Below are 21,582 nucleotides of genomic sequence, written 5' to 3'. Positions count from 1 at the left end.
TGCCGATACCACAGATGTTGATATATCCACCTGGACACCAATATCTTTCATCACCGAGTCATACAAGCAATGGTGGCGAGAGTGGAAAGAGCAACTGTTCGCGACTTCTGCTCACACATATCGGCACATGATCGATTCTGAATATGCCATCCCTGACGACGCGGTAAGTTTCTTTGAACTCCCTTCTGCTTTTCCTTTCATTTATCAATAACTGACTCCCTTGTAACAGGTTAACCACCCAGCACCATCGGTGAGCAAAAGTGGGAAACCCTTCAATCTCCGGCCTATTTCCCCAACATCGCCGATCGGCTACAACGCTCCCACCTTAGCCGCTTTGACCCACCAGAAGATTCGTACCAAGACCATCACTTCTAAGTCCAAATTGGCTATATCCAGGGCTACTCCATCGGCCGCTGCTACAACCTTGGTCAAAGCCTTTAAGGTAACAACCTTGTTTATTTTCACTTATGCCAATCACAAACTATATTAACCTTAATCATCAGGGGGTAAGAGCTGCTACTGGATCATCATCGGCAATTCCGCCGATATCAAGCACCACTCCTTTAGAGGTAGCTTCTTGACTTTACATTTTATCTGTTAAATATCATATCTCACACTTGTTTTACAGCAACAATTGGGTACATCGGCAAACGTACCAGATGCCCAAGCTTCACAACCAACAAGTGTCGATGCCCCCCAGCCAATCGTTGCCGATGTCCAAGCAAAGCGCAAAGCTTCAACAGATACTAAAGCACAGCCAAAACGACAAAGGTCTATGCCGATCCCTACATCTGCCCCAATGTCATCGGTCATCATACCTCAAGAGCCTACCACCGATGAAGTCACAGAGGATATCCCATCGGCAAGCTCAGCCGATCCACACGACATACTCCAGGTTGCTTCCTCCAGTCAAGCACAGGAAATTGCCTTGAAACAGGTAAACCGATCAACCTATCTGATTTTACAATACTCATACTTACCCCTGATTGATCTCCTTGTCTTTCTTTCAGGAACAAGATTCCCCGAACAGCCTATTTTCCTTTGCCATTGACATTTCTGACGACGATGGAGAGGAGACAAGTTCTTCCCTTGTACTGGGAACAATATCGGCAGAAACTAAATCCAAGTTGGAAACCCTCCTGAACTTGCTACAGCAAAGTACCGCCCAACTGGTAGATGACTCGGACCCCGCAAAGGCAATTTTCAAAACAATTCGTGGCCAGGTCCCTACCGATGTTGAAGAAATACTCTTCCCAGCAGCTCACTTAGAAAGCCGTCAACTGCAATATCAACGGGCTGCTCAGCGCATTGCCGATAGAGCAGCTCAAGCTCAACTTAAAGGAGAGATGCTACAACTGAAACAAGTCGCTGATGAGAAGCACAAGGGCATCGTCAACTTGCAGACTTCGGGTGCTGCACTTAAGCAGAAAATCTTGGATCTATCGGCAAGGAAGGCAGTTCTATTGGCTGAATTGAAAGAAATTGATGCAGCCTTAACTCATGCTCAACAAGAAGAAAGCCAGCTACCCAATGTCGTCAAAGCCCTTCAGCAAGAAAGAGATATCCAAGCTCGCAAAGCTTTAGCCATGAAGAAGAAACTCAAGCCTGTGGAGGGTGCTGCCGATGACGATATCAAAGAAATGGAAGAAGCCGACCAGATTCGCCTGCGTGCGATATTAGCTATCCAATCCTTGCTGAACGTGTAATCTTATTTATTGTATCGGCACTTTATGAGACATTGATACCCTTGCATAATTCTTAGCCGATAGTACTGTTATCGGCACTTATACTTTTATGCATCTGTCCAGATACTAGGGTAATATTTCTTTAAATATTTTCCATTTAACGCTCTGGGAAACATAACCCCTTCGAGGGTTTCTAAAATATATGCATTACCAGGAATAGACTGATTTATCCGATATGGACCTTCCCAATTAGGAGACCACTTTCCAAACTTTGAACTTTTAGTCCTAATCGGTAAAATCAATTTCCAAACCAGATCTCCATCGGCAAACTCTTTTACTTTCACCTTCTTGTCATACCATCTAGCTACTCTTTTCTTATTTTCTCCAATACTAACTAAAGCCCTTAACCGATGACCCGCCACATCTTCCAACTCATCTTTCATAAGAGTATTATACTCATCGGCTGTTAGCTGATTTTGAGAACGTATTCGTCTAGAGCCAACCTTAATTTCCCAAGGCAACACTGCATCGTGTCCATATACTAACTGATAAGGCGTTACTTTGGTTGCACCATGGCATGACATCCGATATGACCACAAGGCTTCATTTAATACTGTATGCCACCTCCTAGGATTTTCTTCAATTTTGCGCTTAATGAGTTTGATGATCCCTTTGTTAGAAGCCTCAGCTTGACCATTAGCTTGAGCATAATATGGAGAAGAATTTAAAATTTTAATTCCCATACCTACAGCAAACTCATCAAATTCTCCTGATGTAAACATAGTACCCTGATCGGTAGTGATAGTCTGAGGAATACCAAATCGGTAAACAATATGCTCTTTCACAAAATCAATCATATTGACCGATGTCACCTTCTTTAAAGGAATTGCCTCAACCCACTTTGTGAAATAATCGGTAGCAACCAGAATAAATTTATGTCCTTTACTCGATGGCGGATAGATCTGACCAATGAGATCAATAGCCCATCCCCGGAACGGCCATGGTTTGATTATAGGATTCATAGCCGATGCAGGCGCTCTTTGAATATTACCAAACTTTTGACACCCCTGGCATCCCTTAAAATATTTAAAACAATCTTCAAGAATAGTCGGCCAATAGTACCCATTCCTTCTGATCATCCATTTCATCTTGAAAGCCGATTGATGTGCCCCACATACTCCTTCATGAATTTCACCCATCAAGCTTTTCGATTCATCATTGCTAACACATCTGAGTAAAATTCCATCTATAGTTCGATAATATAATTCATCATCGAGGAGCACATATTTGGTAGCTTGGAACCTTATACGTCTCTCAACCTTTCTACATGGATCCTTTAAATAATTGACAATCTCTTTCCTCCAGTCATCGGTATCAACTACCGATGTTAGCACTTCCTGAATAGGCTGATACCCTGAAGCATGCTGAGCTAGTCGATTAGCTTCCCCATTATGCAATCGAGAGATATGTTCAAGACGAAAATCTCTAAATCCTTTCAACAATTGCAAACATCTTTCATAATACGAAATCAAAGCTTCACTTCGGCATTCATAAATTCCAGCTAATTGATTTATAACTAGCATAGAATCGCCAAAGATTTTAACAACATCGGCACGTATCTCCTTCAGCAATTCTAACCCCTTTATCAAGGCTTGGTATTCAGCTTGATTATTTGTCGCTGTAGCAACAATCGGCAACGAAAACTCATACTTCTTTCCTTGAGGTGAAATTAACACAATGCCGATACCCGCTCCTTCACCACATGTGGACCCATCGAAGAAAAGTGTCCAGGGAGCAATCCCCAGAGAATCCACCGTATTACAATGCTGAGTGACAAAATCAGCCATCACTTGCCCTTTAACTGCCTTAGTTGATTTGTAGCGTAGCTCAAATTCTGATAATGCTAAAATCCATTTGCCGATTCTACCACTTAATATCGGCATTGACAGCATATACTTGACCACATCGTCTTTGCATATGACCGTACATTCGGCAGATAACAAATAATGCCTTAATTTAACACAAGAAAAGTATAAGCACAGACACAATTTTTCGATAGCCGAATACCTCGTCTCAGCATCCACTAATCTTCTGCTCAAATAATAAATAACACGTTCTTTCCCTTCAAATTCTTGAATAAGAGCTGAACCGATAACTACATCATCAGCTGACAAATATAACCTGAAAGGCTTCCCATGTTGAGGTGGAACTAGCACTGGAGGATTTGATAAATATTTCTTAATTTCATCAAGGGCTAATTGCTGTTCAGCTCCCCATACAAATTCTTGATCAGCTTTTAATTTAAGTAGTGGGCTAAAAGCCTTGATCTTACCCGACAGATTAGATATGAATCTTCTAATGAAATTAATCTTACCGATCAAAGATTGCAATTCAGTCTTATTGGCAGGAGCAATCACCTTGTTAATTGCATCAATAGACTTCCTACTGATTTCAATGCCCCGTTGATGCACCATAAAACCCAAGAATTGTCCTGCCGATACACCGAATGCACATTTATTAGGATTCATCTTCAATCCATGCCTCCTTGTGCACTCCAGTATCTTTCGCAGATCGGCTAAATGTGCTGTGATATCTCCAGACTTAATCACTACATCATCAATGTAGATCTCCACTAATGTGCCGATGTACTCATGAAAAATAAAGTTCATAGCCCTTTGATAAGTAGCACCGGCATTTTTCAAACCAAACGTCATGACTATCCACTCGAACAACCCCACATGTCCTGGACATCTGAAAGCAGTCTTGGGAATATCCTCCTCAGCCATGAATATTTGATTGTAACCTGCATTACCATCCATGAAGCTAATAATTTGATGTCCAGCCGCAGCATCAATCAACAAATCAGCAATCGGCATTGGATAGCCATCCATCGGTGTGGCTTTGTTGAGATTCCTGAAATCAATACAAACACGAAGTTTTCCATTTTTCTTATAAACAGGAACCACATTAGAGATCCACTCTGCGTATCGACATTGCCGAATAAACTTTGCTTCAATTAATTTAGTTATTTCAGCCTTAATGTCAGGAAGTACATTAGGGTTGCATCGGCGCGCTGGCTGCTGATGTGGCCGAAATCCAGATTTGATAGGTAACCGATGTTCAACTATCGATCGGTCTAACCCAGGCATCTCAGTATAATCCCAAGCAAAACAATCTTTATATTCTTTTAACAAATCTGTCATTCGCTGCTTACACTTAGAATCTAACTTAGCACTAATAAAAGTAGGCCTCGACCTATCACCATCACCGATATCTACTTCTACTAAATCATCTGCCGATGTGAACCCTTGGCCTAATTTTCCATCATCGGCAAACCTATCCATTAAAACTCCTCTTCAGAACCGACTGCTTGGATCGGTGGAATTTCATAATCAGCAACTCTAAGGAACTCTTTTTCCCAAGCTTCTCCTGATATGCATTTAGTTCGCTCATAAGTATCTGATTCTGCCGATGCGATGATATAAGAAGAATCACCAGGGACGACCTCAATCTTATCCCCAATCCACTGCACGAGGCATTGATGCATTGTAGAAGGAACACAACAATTAGCATGAATCCAATCCCTCCCTAGAAGCAGATTATATGCACCCTTGCCGTTGATAACAAAGAACGTCGTTGGCAAGGTTTTGCTGCCGATGGTCAATTCAACGCACACTGCCCCTTTAGCCGGTGACACATTGCCTTCAAAATCTTTCAACATCATATCGGTTTTGGTCAAGTCTTGCTCTCCCCTACCAAGTTTCCGATACATCACGTAAGGCATAATATTAATCGTAGCCCCTCCATCAATAAGTACCTTAGACACAGGCTGCCCATCAACTCTGCCCTTCACAAATAAAGCTTTAAGATGCTGTCTCTCATCATCGGTAGGTTTCTCAAAAACAGCCATCATTGGATCTAGTGTTAGCTGAGCCACTTGATCAGAGAGAACAACTTCTTCCTCATTATCAGATATTGCCAGAAACTCCATCGGCAACATGAATACCATATTAACATCTGCCGATGGACCCTTATTTTTGTGTTTTACCTGCCACTGCTGATGACCAGGCCTTTCATTGGAGGAATTTTCCTCCTGGTATAAATCCTCCTGACGCTCACGTTGCATCCTCCTTCTCTGCGTCTTTGTCAGACCCTCTGGGCACCATCGAGGAAACTTGGTCTTCCAAACCGGCTGATAACAAGTCCTAGTTGATTCTACGCGACGTATATTAGGGTCCCTGTAGAATATTTCCTCATCGGGAACTCTTGCGTTTGCCATCTCCTCAAGCTCCTCTTGATTCCTTGGAAAATATCCAGCGCGTTTACCAAGCCTCTCATGTACACTAAGTCTGCCCCCCAGCCGATCATGCACTGATGCTCTGCCTCTGATCGGCTCGTTGATAGACAAACCCTGATTACCACGTTGAAACCTCCTTTCTGAACGATTGACTCTGTAATAACCATTACACTCAGGGCAATTTTCAACAGTTGGCAATTTAATACCTTCTTCCCAGCAATGGATGAAGAACGGACATCTCCAATGATCTTTATGTCGATTCCACTCTTCCTGACGTCTCATTTCTTGCTGTTGCCGATATCGGTCATTACGTTGATGCCAACCCTCCTGCTGCCTTCGATGAGTAATCACAATGCCAGGTCGAGGAGGTTTTTTGGAACTACTGCTTTCTCCTAGCAAACCCTTGCTTTTTGCATCATCGGTAGTTATCCGATGTTGGGGGTCTACTGACGCGTTTTTCTCAGCAGCCTCTGACGTCAATACCTTGGTCTTTCCTTTGGCATCCAACATATTTGCTGGAAAAGGGTGTTGATCAATTTTCATCGGCTTCTGGGTCTTGGAAGTACCAAACTTAATTCTCCCAGATTCAATAGCCGATTGTAACTGTTGCCTGAATACCTTGCACTCATTTGTACTGTGTGAAGTTGCATTGTGCCATTTGCAGTACAAAATCTTCTTCAACTCTTCTGCCGATGGGATCACGTGATTAGGTGACAGCTTAATTTGGCCCTCTTGAAGCAGAAGATCAAATATTTTATCGGCCTTGGTGATATCAAAGGTAAACTTTTCTGGCTCTTTTTGACCAAAGGGACATGATATCGGCTTTTTATTCTTAACCCACTCAGCTAAGCCGATAACTGGTTCTTCATCAGAGTCAGAATCTCCTACTTCTTCAACAAATGATACCTTTTTACTCCAGTTCTTTTTAGGTTCAAAAACCCTAGTATCTTGATCAGAGATCCTTTGCACAAGATGACTGAGGCTTTCAAATTCCTGAGATGCATATCTGTCCTTAAGATGTGGCAATAACCCCTGGAAAGCTAAATCGGCAAGCTGCCGATCATCCAGCACCAGGCTGTAGCACTTATTTTTTACATCTCGTAGCCTTTGTACAAAGCTCTCTACCGATTCATCATTACGCTGTCTCAATTTTACTAAATCGGTAAGCTTCTTTTCATGGATTCCAGCAAAGAAATACTTGTGGAATTGTTTTTCTAGATCAACCCAAGTAATAATAGAATTTGGTGGCAATGAAATGAACCATGTAAATGCTGATCCAGACAAAGATGATGAAAATAATCGAACTCTTAATTCATCTCTGTTAGCTGCCTCTCCACATTGAATAATGAAGCGATTGACATGTTCCATTGTTGATGTATCATCTTGCCCAGAGAATTTAGTGAAATCCGGTACCTTGTACCGATTTGGGAGAGGAATTAAATCGTATGCAGGAGGGTATGGAGTCCGATAAGAATAAGTATTGACCTTGGGCTTTATCCCAAACTGATCCTTCATAATCTCTGCTATCTTATCGGCCCAAAAAGCATCAGCCTCCTACTGACGAACTGGTTGAATTTCTACAGGAGGTGCCTGCTGACATCCTTCCACATATCTTTGTGGCCCACGATCTCCAGCAATCGGCATATTTGCCGCTACTTGTGGTCCATTAACCTGTTGGAAAGGATTCATCGGCTGGGCTGCCGATGCTTGATTCTGGAAACCAGCTTGCATATGACCTTGTTGAATCCCTGCAACCTGCTGATTTCGCTGAACTGTATGTTGAACAGGTAACTGTCCTGACCAATCATTATTAGAACTCATCGGCACAAAACTTACCGATGGCTGGTAATTTGCTGATATTGTTGGATAATTATAACTGGTTTGAGGCATGAACTGAACCCCAGTTTGACTCATAGCAGGGGCTTTCTGCTGCATCGGCAGTACGCTCGCCGATGGACTTGAATTGAATGTTTGAATCATAGGCATCTGGAAACCTCCTGGAGTTGGTTGTACAGAAGTAGTTGCGGCATATTGAGGCACTTGAGCCATCGGCGAAACGGCCGATGATATAGGCGCTCTTCCTGCTGCATCAAATACTTGAGGTAATCTAGGATTGAAAGCAGACGACTCTGGAGGCATGCCATATCCCCACCAATTAGTAGGAATCTGGTTATTCTGAGACACAGGGCCTGACATAGCTGATGCCGATAGATCTGTATTAAGCTGAATTCGCCCTCCTGGTAGTACCTGATCTGATTGTATCGGTGTAGATTGAATATTAGGTGAACCTGCCAATACTGGAGGGGAAGTAGCTTCTGTACCCACAACGGCTGAAGGAGCCGATGGAGTTTTGACAGACGCCGGCTCTGGTTGATGATAGGCAGGCCCAACGTAATGTGGTGCCGCTTGTCCTTCTTTGAGAGTTCGAACCACAGCATTATGAACAGTATTGGACAGCACATTGGAATGATTAATCAAAGCATGATTTACTGCAGAATTAACCATCTCTTGAAGTTTACCAGGATTGGAGTCAAAGGTAACCTGCCGAGGCAACGGCAAATCTTGCTTCTGGATGACTTGTCCACTCTTGTTCAAGCTAAACGATCTCAGACAAAGCTGCTTGTATTCTTCTACAGCCTTCTCCATAGCCTGCCTCTGTTCTTCCTTGAGATCTTCTTCTGATACTGCGATGATGTTCCCTGGATCGATCTCGGAATTGAACATATTGATTGATTGGTCCCACCGAGCGTGCCAAAAGATGTGTTGATGCAAAAGTGATCTGCAAACACAAAGGGCTAATACCCGAATCGATATCCAAAGCGTGCCAGTCGATTTGACCTGCTAATCGACAAGGATGAAGACACGAACACTTTGGTCCTGACAACAGCGATACGCCCGGAAGTCACGGCCAAGAGGTGCTCACACGGAACTCGAGAATCGCCGAAGGTCGCACTGAAGCGATGCAGCTCGCCGAATCAATGAGAACTCGTAAAAAGGAAAAATATGCAAATTGACGAAGTCGCCGAAAAGTAAGTAGATGCAAATAGGAGTAAAAAGTTGGTTTTGATATTGATTGATATTGTTTATTACATTGCCCCTTACTCCATATTTATACCCTGATCTAAAGAGACACAACCAAACACAACTAGGACACCAATCCCATATCTAAGGAAACACGTGACTCTTACACGAATCATAACCTAACAAATATAGAAAAGGAAATCAACTCCTATCTACTTCCCTGTCCGCCTCAATTACGATGGAAATCTCACTGTCCTCCTTCCCATCGGCATATTCCCTGCTTCGTCGGCAGTAGTCTTCAAGTCTTCCTTCATCGGCATACTCCCTGTTTCATCGGCAGTAGTCTTTAAGTCTTCCTTCATCGGCATACTCCCTGTTTCATCAGCAGTAGTCGTCAAGTCTTCCTTTATCGGCATACTCCCTGTCTCATCGGCAACAACTCCTCCAACCTCATCGGCAACGCCCGAGTCCAAATCAACCTTTCCATCGATCATCACCAACTATCGGCAACCATTTTTACAAACTGGCTCTCATTGGCTATCAAAGTATTCAATAACTTTCCCCTTGCCGATTGGTCCACTCCGATTATTTTGACACGTGCAAAAAACGGTGTCAACAGCAAGGGGCTGGGCGCCTCTATATATATAACATGTAACCAGTTTATGAGGAATCAAGCAATGAACAACAAACAATCCAGTTACCCCCAAATATTCTAGTCTCCCTCCAAGCCGACTTTGCTAGGCCTTCCTCTTGGCAATGGTTATCCTCCCTATCCCCGATATGAACTAGGGTTCATAACATCTGGTATCGGCTTTCAGACGCTCCTCTTCCACCTCTACTCCGCCGCCAAACCTAGTAGCCACCATGCCATCCGCCCCAGCCTCACCAATGACTTCCGCCGCTTCCATGTCATGAGTCAGGGATCCTTTCCTATGGCTTCTACTGTCTGTCATCCATCACCATGAAGTGATGAGCCAATACTGCCCTCATTGAGGGGACTCTCCATCTCACAGAGGAGATGGGTCGCTTCGTCGAGATGTTCAACCGCTACCGTGCTCACAAGGAGAAGTTAGAGCATGAACTCCAAGCAGCGGTGTGGCTACAGGCAGCAGCGCGAGGGTTCCTGGTAAGGCACACCACAAGGAAGATGTGGGCTGCGATCAACCCTGCGCCTTCAATGATCCCATCCACCGCATCATTAGGTGTCGCTGCACCACACACTGTCCATCCGACGCTCACGATAGCGGCGGACGTTCACCAAAAATTCTCAAGGCTTGATGAGTTGGATGTGGCACCGCCACCAACACCAGCCATCTTCTCTGTTCTGTCATCTGTTTTTGTGTTGCTGGACAGGCCCAACGTACTGGTTGACTGCTACATCCTGAAGCTAGCTATTGGGCTCTTCCCATGGGATCCAAGAGGACATTGACAGCCTCATCGACCGCTATTCAAGCTTCCAGCTTGAGGACAAGCTGCTCAGGGGGGGGGGAGAGATGTGATGTGGAGGTGCTAGTACCAAAGGCATCCCAGGGCTCGAGATGCTGCCAGGAGCGCAGCAATAGAGGTGCATGCAGCTGTGATCAATAGCAATTAGTAGATGGTTGGGGATTAATAGTTATGGCTGCAGTAATAGAGGCACGTGCAGCTGCCAGAAACACAGCAATAAGAGCATGCGGCTGTAATCAATGAGAATTAGTAATATGGTTGAGAGATTAGAGTTAATGGTGGGGAGAGAAACAAGGAGCTAAAGGTTGGGCGCCTGAGCAAGGGGTTGGGCGCCTCTATATATACTCTATAACCAGTTTATGAGGAATCAAGCAATGAACAACAAACAATCCAGTTACTCCAAATATTCTAGTCTCCCTCCACACCAACTTTGCCCGGTCTTCCTCTTGGCAATGGTTATCCTCCCTATCCCCGATATGAACTAGGGTTCATAACAGTAGTGCTGGTGGGTTTTAGGCATCAACAAAAAAAAAATCACGGATCTCAAAAAAAGAAGAAAATAAATCCACGCCTCCCTTAGTATGGAATGGCCTGGCTGAAATAGGGTGGGGGCAATGAGTAACGACTGATGAGGGTGCTGATTTGCTGAGTAGACCGTTCTAATAGGTCGATGGTGACCCTTAGAGTAGAGAGGATTCAATTGGGATGGGGATGGGATGCATCAGCGGTTTTAGAGCCAGCCTCATCATGAATGACAGAGCTCAAATACGTCGGCACGACGGCAAAGCAGCCTGCAAGCTAGCTTGTGGACAGGAAGCTGTCTGCCTATGCCGTCTAGGTGGATATTTGCTTGTGTTGTGTTGCCTCGCAGCAGAGTGCTTAGGTTCTGTTGTCTCGCAGAGTGACGCCTGAGCATGCAATCGGGGAGGAGCAGGACTTGAGCTTTGTGTCACAAATATATACTCGTACGTACCACAAGCTTATTGATCTGAAACTAACAACTTGATTGCATAGGAATCAATTCCAGGCATTTGGTTTTAGTGCTTTATTAGCTTCGATCCGGTCAGGTGTTGTTGCCTCATAGACGCACACACACCGATGAACTTGCTCTTTTTGGCTGTCGTCAAGCAAAGAGGCAGCACATTTCTTGGTTTATAGATTTGCAAGAATATAAAGAGTATGCACAGACTTCATAACTCCACTAACGCGCGGTGGTGAACTGGCCGGCTACCTATTTTCTACAATTTTTCTAAAGTTCTAATATTAATTAAACAACGACGATCACTACTACAGAAGTTAACTGTAGGGACGGCTCTAGAGCCTCTGTAGGGGTGGCTACGTCAGCCGCCCTTCCCAGGGTGTTCCTACAGAGGGTGCCTCTATAGGGGCGGTTTCCTGACCGCCCCTGCAGTGCCCTCTGTAGGGGCGGCTGGTGTTTTCAGACGCCCCTACAGTGTCCTCTGTAGGGGTGGCTGGTAATATCAGCCGCCCCTGTAGTGGACTTCTGTAAGGGTGACTGTATCACCAGCCATCCATGCTGTGTGTATTTGTAAGGGCGGTTCAATCAAGAACCGCCCCTAGAGTAGATTTTCCAGCAAAAAAAAAGTAAATAATTCAAATTCAAATCTGACCACATATATATATATTTCAAATTTGAATATGACCGCCACAAATATACATATATACATCCACAAACACAAGACTATTATTTAGAACATCATCACAAGTCATAATTCACAAAAGTCCATCATTACAACATAATCTATTATGAAGTCTATCATTATAACATAGTCCATTAAGAAATCCACAAGTCCACATGCAAACATTGTGTCACATAAGCTACATATTTGTCATGCAGCTCGATGATTTTCCACAAGAAGACCTAAAAAACAAGAATAAATGTAAGCTAACATAACACACAACAAAAGCAGAGTGCGATCAAGATACACACCTGTTCCTGCATGCCAATCATATCCTTCTTTTCTAGCTGTAAAAGCAATGAATTGTAAAAATAATAATTTAGGGAAGATAAATCAGAAAATTAATCAAATCAAATATAGCAAGAAGAATCAAACAGCTAGGTGGCAGAATATCAAGCATACAAAAGTGGTAATGTAAAGAAAAGGACTGGGAAATGGGAACTACTTAGCAACCTGACAATAGAGGTTAGATGAAGGTTGTTACAAACTATTAATGTGGAGGTTTTGCTGTTTATATATATGAATCAAAAAGTGCATAAAGGTAACATAAATAATTTAACAGCTAAAGAAACACTGCACCTTCTTATTACTAGCTGAATCTTCTGCTTGCTTTACCAAGGCTGCGCCTTCATTTGTAACATGCTGCGGACAAATATAACTCAATCAGAACTGAATATCATGGTTCAAAGGAATAAAATGAGTGAGCTAAAAAAGAAAAGAGGCACCCTGCAAGGGAAATTATTACCGTTTTGAACATGTTAGATATAGGCTCCAGACCGCGGGTGATTTTGGAGAAGAGCCTGTACATCCTAGAAAGATCCTCAACCTGCAGTAATAGAGGGATGCAGTGAATATTCAATACTGTTAGGAAGTCATTCATTAGATGATGATGATAAAATAGGTTTTCAATCCAACCGTATCATCACGAAGCAAAGCAGAACATCCAGAATGCTCCTTCTCCAACAGCGGGGTTGCATACTGAGCAAGCGATTCATTTTGCACTTTCTGTCGAAATTCAAGATTATAACAATGTAAGGGTCATACGGGAAAATACGTCGAGCACTATTCCTGCCATAGATAGCATCGGTTAGTGTCTAATTCCTGTCCATTAAAAGGTGCTGCAAGAATACAAAAAGGTACTCTCTACATGATCTATAAGAAATGAGTTGCAGAGTACAAAGAATGGGCACAGAATTGTTTGTGAGGTAGCTGGGCCAATTGTTCCACCAAATCAAGATGCTTATTACAATTAAACTAAAGAGATTTAACTTATCCTGTAGAAAAAAGATATGGACGAAAGGGGAAAAGAAAGCTACCACTGCAATATTTGCAGCATAAAGAAAGTTTTGATTACTCCATTTACAAATTACAATCAAACAGATCAGCACAATTCTACATATATTATTATAATGGTTGACCATCTATGACAAACAACTCTCATTTTCCCCCAAAAAAAGTCAAAATACAGAATGAATGAAACACTTCTGGTTTGCTGTCTACCCTTGAGTGAAATTATAATCAAACATAAACTACAAGTTCCAACAAAAAGCAAATGGAAACAGCCACAGTGATATCACAAGACATCTAATGAATCTACTGGAGCCAACAGAACACCAGGCCCAAGTGTATAAGTAAATGGGCACATAATTGTTACAAAGGCACATAAAGTAGCTGGACCAATTGTTTCACCTAATCAAGATGATTACAATCATTTTAAAGAGATTTTATTATCCTGTACAAATCAAGAGATGGACAAAAGAAGGGGAAGAGAGCGCTACCACTGCAATATTTGTAGCATAAAAAAGTTTTGGTTAGTTCATTTACAAAGTACAATCAAACAGATCAGGCCAATTCTATATAGTATAAGGGTTCGATCTTCTATGACAAACAACTCTAATTTTTTTCCTAGAAAAGAATGTCCATCTACAGAGTGAATGAACCTGACTAGTCATCGGCAAGCATTGTATTATTTAGAAGAAAACCAAAAGGAAACAATAACATCCCCATATACACCAAGGCCGTTCTCGTCCCAACCTATCAACCAAGCGCTAATCCACCAAAGCTAAAAAAACCATCCAAACTGCCTTATTTCCCTTAGGGTAGGAAATCTAACCCTAATACCACGCCGCAGATACAAAACAATCTAGGTCGAAGACAGACATTCACATGAGCAAGAGGGATATGAACAGGTGGCTCACCATGGAGGTGATGTACTCCTCGAACGACTCTCGATACTTGTTATAAAGCTGCTGCGAGTAGTCGTGTGGCGGCTTCTGCGTGCACATGTTGTATATCGTCCTGCGATAAGGGAACCAAAACCCTAGATCAGAACCAGATCGAAGCGGATCGAGTTGGGAAACCCTAGCGGCCACGGCCGCGAAGGCGATGGCGGCGAGGAGGGAGGGAAGAGGGAGACGTACGTGTAAAGCATCATGTAGTCCTCGGAGCTAAACTGTGGCTCTGGCTTGCCCTCGAGGATGTTCTTCAGCTTGGTGATGCCCTTCTGCATGACCGCCCATCCCTCCTCCAAATCGATTGTCCTACGCTCCTGCCCCGCCATCGCCGCAGGCGGAGGTTACGGTGCCGACGCGCGGAGAAGCAAACCTTAGCGCCGCCGCTGGGGGTTTGGTGGTGCGCCTAGGGAGGATGGCGAGGGTCCTCGAGAGGCGGAAGGGGGGAGGAGGAGAGAGGTGAGCGCGTGGGCGTAAGGAGAGGGCTGGGATGGGGGTTCTGTTGTATACCGCCACAGCGCCGCGGTAGACCGCCTTCCAGGCGGCCCCCTCCTCGTTGGGGAGATCCCATGTGATTCAGACTCCGTCCCCGTCGTTCGATCGCAAGGTGGACGGCCTAGATGATGAGCATTGCGTTAGATGTGGATCATTGTATGAAATCAAATCAAACTACTAAAATAATTTTGAGACACCAAATGATCTCAAATGAAAATTTGATAAACATCAAAGTTGTAGAGGTCATGAAGATCTACAACTTTTATTTTGGTCATCTTGTCATTTGACAAAATTTGAACCTTTCAAATTTAAAATTTTAAAAAATGACAAGTTCGAACCAAAATTTGAGACCCAAAATGATTTCAACATCAAAAGTGATGAATACCAAAGTTGTTCAACTCATTAATATCTACAGCTTTTATTTTTAGTCATCTTGTCATTTGATAAAATTTGAACCTTTCAAATTTAAAATTTTAAAAAACGACAAGTTTGAACCAAAATTTGAGACCCAAATTGATTTCAACATAAAAAGTGATGAATACAAAAGTTGTTCAACTCATGAATATATGCAGCTTTTATTTTGGTCATTTCTTCATTTGATAAATTCTTAGCACACATTGTTTCATATAGTTTATAAAACCTTATAAGAGATGTGTCACATTTATGAACAATGTCATTACCACTTTGTCATATGAAGAAATGACCAATACAAAAGTTGTAGATCTTGATGAGTTATTCAACTTTGGTATTTATCACTTTTTCAGCTGAAATTATTTGGGGTACCAAAATCTTGTCTGAAGTTGTATTTTTTTGAAATTCAAAATTTAAATTGCTCAAACTTTTCATATGTATATATTGACAAAACCAACAAAATAAATTGATAGAGAATGATTTTACAAAATTTTAGGAAAAAAACATCAGATTTGGAGTGAGTACGAGGAAGAAAAACTAGTTACAAAGTTGACCCATAGATTAAAAAAAGAAATCACACTGTTCACTATGATCATGTAAGGATTATCTAGAACAGTGTGATTTTTTTTAATCTGTGGGTAAACTCTGTAACTAGTTGTTCTCAGCATTTAAGTTTGATCAAATTTGGATGTGACAATGTTTTACATATTTTAAAATTTAAAATTTGACAAGTTCAAACTAAATTTTTAAACCCTAAATGATTTCAGATGTAAAAGTGATGAATACAAAAGTTGTTTAACACATCAAGATCTACAACTTTTATTTTGATCATCTTGTAATTTGACAAAATTTGAACCTTTCAAATTTGAAATTTTAAAAAATGACAATTTCGAACCAAAATTTGAGACCCAAAATAATTTTAACATAAAAAGTGATGAATACCAAAGTTGTTCAACTCATTAATATCTACAACTTTTATTTTAGTCATCTTGTTATTTGACAAAATTTGAACATTTCAAATTTTAAATTTTAAAAAACGACAAGTTCGAACCAAAATTTGACACCCAAATTGATTTCAACATAAAAAGTGATGAATACCAAAGTTGTTGAACTCATGTATATCTGCAACTTTTATTTTGGTCATTTCTTCATTTGATAAATTCTTAGCACACATTGTTCACTAATCTTACACATGTCTCATATAGTTTATAAAACCTTATGAGAAATGTGTCACATTTGTGAACAATGTCATTACCACTTTGTCATATGAAGAAATGACCAATACAAAAGTTGTAGATCTTGATAAGTTATTCAACTTTGATATTTATCACTTTTTCAGCTGATATCATTTGGGGTACCAAAATCTTGTCTGAAGCTGTATTTTTTTAAAATTCAAAATTTAAATTGCTCAAACTTTTCATATGTATATATTGACAAAACCAACAAAATAAATTGATAGAGAATGATTTTAGAAAATTTTAGGAAAAAAATCATCAGATTTGGAGTTAGTATGAGAAAGAAAAACTAGTTACAAAGTTGATCCACAGATTAAAAAAAGAAATCACACTGTTCACTATGATCACGTAAGGATCGTTTAGAACAGTGTGATTTCTCTTTTTAATCTGTGGGTAAACTTTGTAACTATTGTTTTTCCTTATACTAACTCCAAATGTGATGGTTTTTTTTCCTAAAAAATTCTAAAACCATGCTTTAGCATTTAAGTTTGATCAAACTTGGATGTGACAATGTTTTACACATTTTAAAATTTGAAATTTAAAATTTGACAAGTTCAAACCAAATTTTCAAACCCTAAATGATTTCAGATGTAAAAGTGATAAATATAAAAGTTGTTTAACTTATCAAGATCTACAACTTTTATTTTGGTTATCTTATCATTTGACTAAATTTGAACCTTTTTAAATTTGAAATTTTAAAAAATGACAAGTTCGAACCAAAATTGGAGACCCAAAATGATTTCAACATAAAAAGTGATTAATACCAAAGTTGTTCAACTCATTAATATCTACAACTTTTATTTTAGTCATCGTGTCATTTGATAAAATTTGAACCTTTTAAATTTGAAATTTTGAAAAAACGACAAATAGGCACTGCAGGGGCGGCTGGTGATTGAGCTGCCCCTACATATCAGTCCCAACTGTAGGGGCGGCTCAAGTTACCAGCCGCCCTTATAGTGCCATCTGTAGGGACGGCTGGGCTGCTGAGGCCCGAGGATGCTCACTATAGAGACACCCCTATCCCTAGCCGCCCTTGCAGTAAAAATGTCCCGGTTCCTACAGAATCTGGCGTAGTGGGTGTCCGCATGTCCGTCCGCGTCCGGACTAGTATCCTATCCTTGAGCCACTGCCAAGTGAACGTGTCTATATATATGTCAACTGATCCGAAACACCATGCTAAACAAGGAGATGATGGAGCAGCTGTAGATAAGAACAACCAGCAGTACTCTAGATCTTTGTCTATTTCAGTGATTGAGACTAGGCAGTGTTCGGCTCGGATAAAATTTTCACTATTTTATGCTGTGTTGTAAAAAAAAAATATTATTTCGGCTAAAAAAAAAGCCGCTTTTTCCCAGCTGAACACTGCCGTATCTTCCTCTATGGACTATGGACCGCAGAAAATGTAGCTACGTCCAGAAAGTTCTACCTGAAAAAATGCCACTTCAGTAAATTCGTCACCACATCGAGAAGGAAAGCTCGCTAGATGGTAACTACGAAGAAGAAACAATCATTTTGGATTTTGTAGGATGCATAAACTAAATGCCATATAAAAAAGTGTGAAATCGAAGAAATCGCATCTCGTTCTTCTCCACAGCTCCGGGTGCATTGAGATAACGAGCCATCAATTGGTCGACCGATCTGTCACTACTTACTGTACTAGCATTGATAACAGCCAGCATTTAGGTACATATGATATTTACATAAAATTGAATTTTTGACCCTCCAATAAAACAGCTAGCTTCTACAATTTGCCACTTTGGAGATTGGCTTCACGTACCATATTGGCACTAAAAGGTTTTGTAATTTGATTCCTTGATATTTTCCTTATTAATCAGTTTTCTTTAAATACAAAAAATGATTAGTTTGGTTCCATGGCTCTCCTCGTCTCCTGAGTTCACCAAAGTTTAGTGATGCTCCGCTATGTCAGAATAGCACTTCGCGGCCGGTTCAAAACACCCCATCACTGTCGGATTTTAAATCGGCATAACCATACCGACAGTGATGAGGGTCAGCTATCACTGTCGGTTCCTACGAACCGGCAGTATTCTTCAACTTCACTGCCGGTTCTTTACACAACCCGACAGAGTTCAGTTCTACCATCACTACCGGTTCATGAGACCACCCGACAGAGTTCAGTTCTACTAACAGTGTCGGTTTGTGTTTTAACCGACAGTGTTGTCGTAACCAGTACTGCTGGTTTGTGACAAGAACCGGCAGTGATGGCTAAGCTAACGCTGCCGGTTTGTGGCTCAAGCCGGCAGTGCCATCTTGTCCATCACTGCCGGTTTGTTGCTAACCGGCCGTGATGGTTACAACAACACTGCCGATTTGTTGCTAACCGGCAGTGATGATCCGTTCGTATTTTATTGTTTTATAATTTATTTTAATTTATATTTTTTCGTGGATTCGAGTTTCGCTTTATATACGCTACGGAGACGATATGTCCATCAATATTAAACATTACAAATGTTACAGTTACAGTTTAAATGTTCTTATTAAGATCTCGATCCCTTAAAATAAAAAAAGAAATTATTCGATAAGATGAAGCATGCTTCTCAGACTTCTTACAGTAATCTGCCATACTAGTCCTTAAACTTCACGGATTGTGCAATGGAAAATACTCCATCTTTTTTCAATACCTTGGCTAAGATGAATTTTGCTAGCTCCGATTACAGTGCGACGATCTCCATGTCTAACAATCTTTTGTGGTTATATTTCTTGCGCTGTTGTTCAAAAAAGATGATATCCAAAGAGAAATCGGTAAATCATTTTGTTGAATTATTAACAGACATAAATGAAATGGGGATTATACACACCAACATATCTCCTTCTTTCGATTTTCCGTCGATGTAGCGAAGCATTGCCCACATTACATAAAACCCGCATTTATTGGTTCCCGCCGGCTATTTTAGGTACTTTCCCTCTGTTTCGACAACCTTGAATGGGACCTGCGTCCCACCGATATGTCTTCTTCGGATACTATGCAACATTAAAAGGAGAAACATTAGAAAGCGGTATGTGTGACTAGAAAATAATATGTTATTAGGATCGCTTACTAATTCAGCACTGCCACCAGTGCATCCAGATGATGAAAATGATTTTTTCTTTGAGTCCCACACCTCGATCAGATTTTTAGCAAGATTGACACAAATGAAGACAAAATGGTTGCTGCAATCACAAAATCCTAATTATCGAATAATCTTAATAAAAAAGAAGCATAAAATTAAAAGCCGAGAACACATACTCGTAGTTGTAGGCTAGAAGTATATGGGTTTTGTTTTTCATCTTGAATTCATCGAGCATCACTGGACAGGTGCTATGATTGCTTCTAACCTGGTCGAAAGGATTCATCCTATCTGTGCTTAACGCAAACCAAAGGTGCCTTACCTCTCCATCGATGTCCTTATAGAACATAGTATTGACAGTCCTCCAGTCATGTCCATCGGCGGGGTGCCTCATCATTGTATCTTTCTTATGCTCTTCACCATGCCAGCGCAATAGCTTGGCTGACTTTGCACATGCAAACAACCTATGCATCTGGAGAGCTATAGGGAAATACCAGACGACTTTTACGGGACCTCCTCTGGTCTTGGTACCCTCATCTGACGGTGCTTCCTTGTACCGTGGAGCTTCACATTTAGGGCACTTGTCCAAGTCTTTATATTTTTCTTCACGGTACAATATGCAATCAATGGAACACGCGTGAATTTTTTCAACCGCGAGGCCGATGGGGCAGATCATTTACTTGGCCAAGTATGTCTTTTTTAGCAACTCGTTTTTTTCTAGGAGCATTTTCCTTATTATACTAACAACTGATCGAAGCCTTTATCGCTCAATTCGTTTGTCGATTTGAACTCTAACAGCATGATGTCGACTTCCAATTTGCTCATTGAACAATTCCTATACAACGGTGTTTTGCCATCTTGTCTTATTTTCTCTAACTTTCTCAGCTGTCTTTTACTAAGACATTCGATCTCTACATTACATAGCAGCTGAGAAATACCATCGTTATCCTCAGTGTCGTCAGCTAGCGTGTTACTAAACACATTATTAACTGTGGCCATAGGTTCCGTATTGACACCGGGTTCATCGTCAACATCGTGGATGGCTACGTCAGGCATGTCCACATCATCATTGTTTTCCTGCAGAACACTCACACCAACCTCACCATGTATAGTCCATATCATATAGTTTGGCATAAACCCCCTGGTAATCAAGTGCGATCGTATAGACTTAATTTGACGAAAGTTCATTTGATTCTTGCAATCTTTGCATGGGCAGAAGACAGGGTTCTCATTCCCAACATGGGCTTTGACATCGGTGATAAACTGACTGATGCCATGCATGTACCGCTTGTCCGTTCGGGACAGGTGCATCCACTCTCGATCTATCTCTACACAAAAAAATACTGAGACAATAATAATAAAGAATTAATAAGAAATCGAGCTTCATGAACAACAATTATAGCTCGAAAGTACCATTTTCGGAAAATATTATTGTACACTAATTATTGGAAAATTGAAATTGGTAGCCCCGGCCCTGTAAATTAAAAATTATAGTAAAAAATAATTATTGCACAATAATGAAGAACAACTATTCCACTCTACTTCTAAGAACTAATTATAGCATCACATACTAACAATGATAATCTTGACCACCATAGAATAATTAGCTAAGAATTTAAATGTGTTCACAGACACCAACCTTTTGGACGATGGATTCACTATAATTTGAGCCTTGCACAAATGTCCAATTGAAAAAGTGCTCTCTAAAATGGAAAAAAAATTAGAATAAGAATCAAGCAATGTAGCCATCAAAACGAAGCTAATTAAGCAACAAAATCAAAGGAGTGGATGTTTGTTACTAACCTTAAAGCAAAAGATCCCATTCTTCAAAATCCAAGCGCTAGGTTCATGGTGAAGAGCAGCCGCAATAATGGAAGGAAGGGCCCGCGCGCCTCTGTTCTCGGGATGAAAGAGAAGAGGAAGAAGAGGACGGCTGCAGCCTTTTTGTGTTGTAGTCTTATCACCGTCGGTTCTTGGCTAGAACCGACAGTGATAG

General features: G+C 41.2%; 1 protein-coding gene across 1 annotated transcript; it reads right to left on the bottom strand.

Moving 5' to 3' along the window:
• Window positions 1–12,244: 12,244 nt before the first annotated feature.
• LOC136548225 (cullin-1-like) lies at window positions 12,245–14,709 on the bottom strand. The gene is made up of 7 exons (XM_066539830.1): window positions 14,570–14,709; window positions 14,348–14,447; window positions 13,065–13,154; window positions 12,895–12,975; window positions 12,729–12,791; window positions 12,401–12,436; window positions 12,245–12,331 (listed from the first exon to the last, which is right to left on the bottom strand). Exons 1-7 carry the CDS (start codon window positions 14,707–14,709, stop codon window positions 12,245–12,247), a joined length of 597 nt encoding a protein of 198 aa, XP_066395927.1.
• Window positions 14,710–21,582: the final 6,873 nt, after the last annotated feature.

This window comes from Miscanthus floridulus, chromosome 4 (genome assembly GCF_019320115.1).
Source record: "Miscanthus floridulus cultivar M001 chromosome 4, ASM1932011v1, whole genome shotgun sequence".
NCBI classification, from domain to species: Eukaryota; Viridiplantae; Streptophyta; class Magnoliopsida; order Poales; family Poaceae; genus Miscanthus; species Miscanthus floridulus.
This window is presented reverse-complemented; position numbering and strand designations above follow the sequence as displayed.

What these genes read in the sequence shown, in the direction of transcription:
- LOC136548225 (XM_066539830.1), bottom strand. Translation starts at nt 14,709, where the DNA reads ATGGCGGGGCAGGAGCGTAGGACAATCGATTTGGAGGAGGGATGGGCG. An exon ending in TATCTAACATGTTCAAAACG is followed by an intron (nt 12,792 to 12,894) that starts GTAATAATTTCC and finishes ATTTGTCCGCAG; the next exon opens with CATGTTACAAATGAAGGCGC. An exon ending in TGATTGGCATGCAGGAACAG is followed by an intron (nt 12,332 to 12,400) that starts GTGTGTATCTTG and finishes CTTGTTTTTTAG; the next exon opens with GTCTTCTTGTGGAAAATCAT.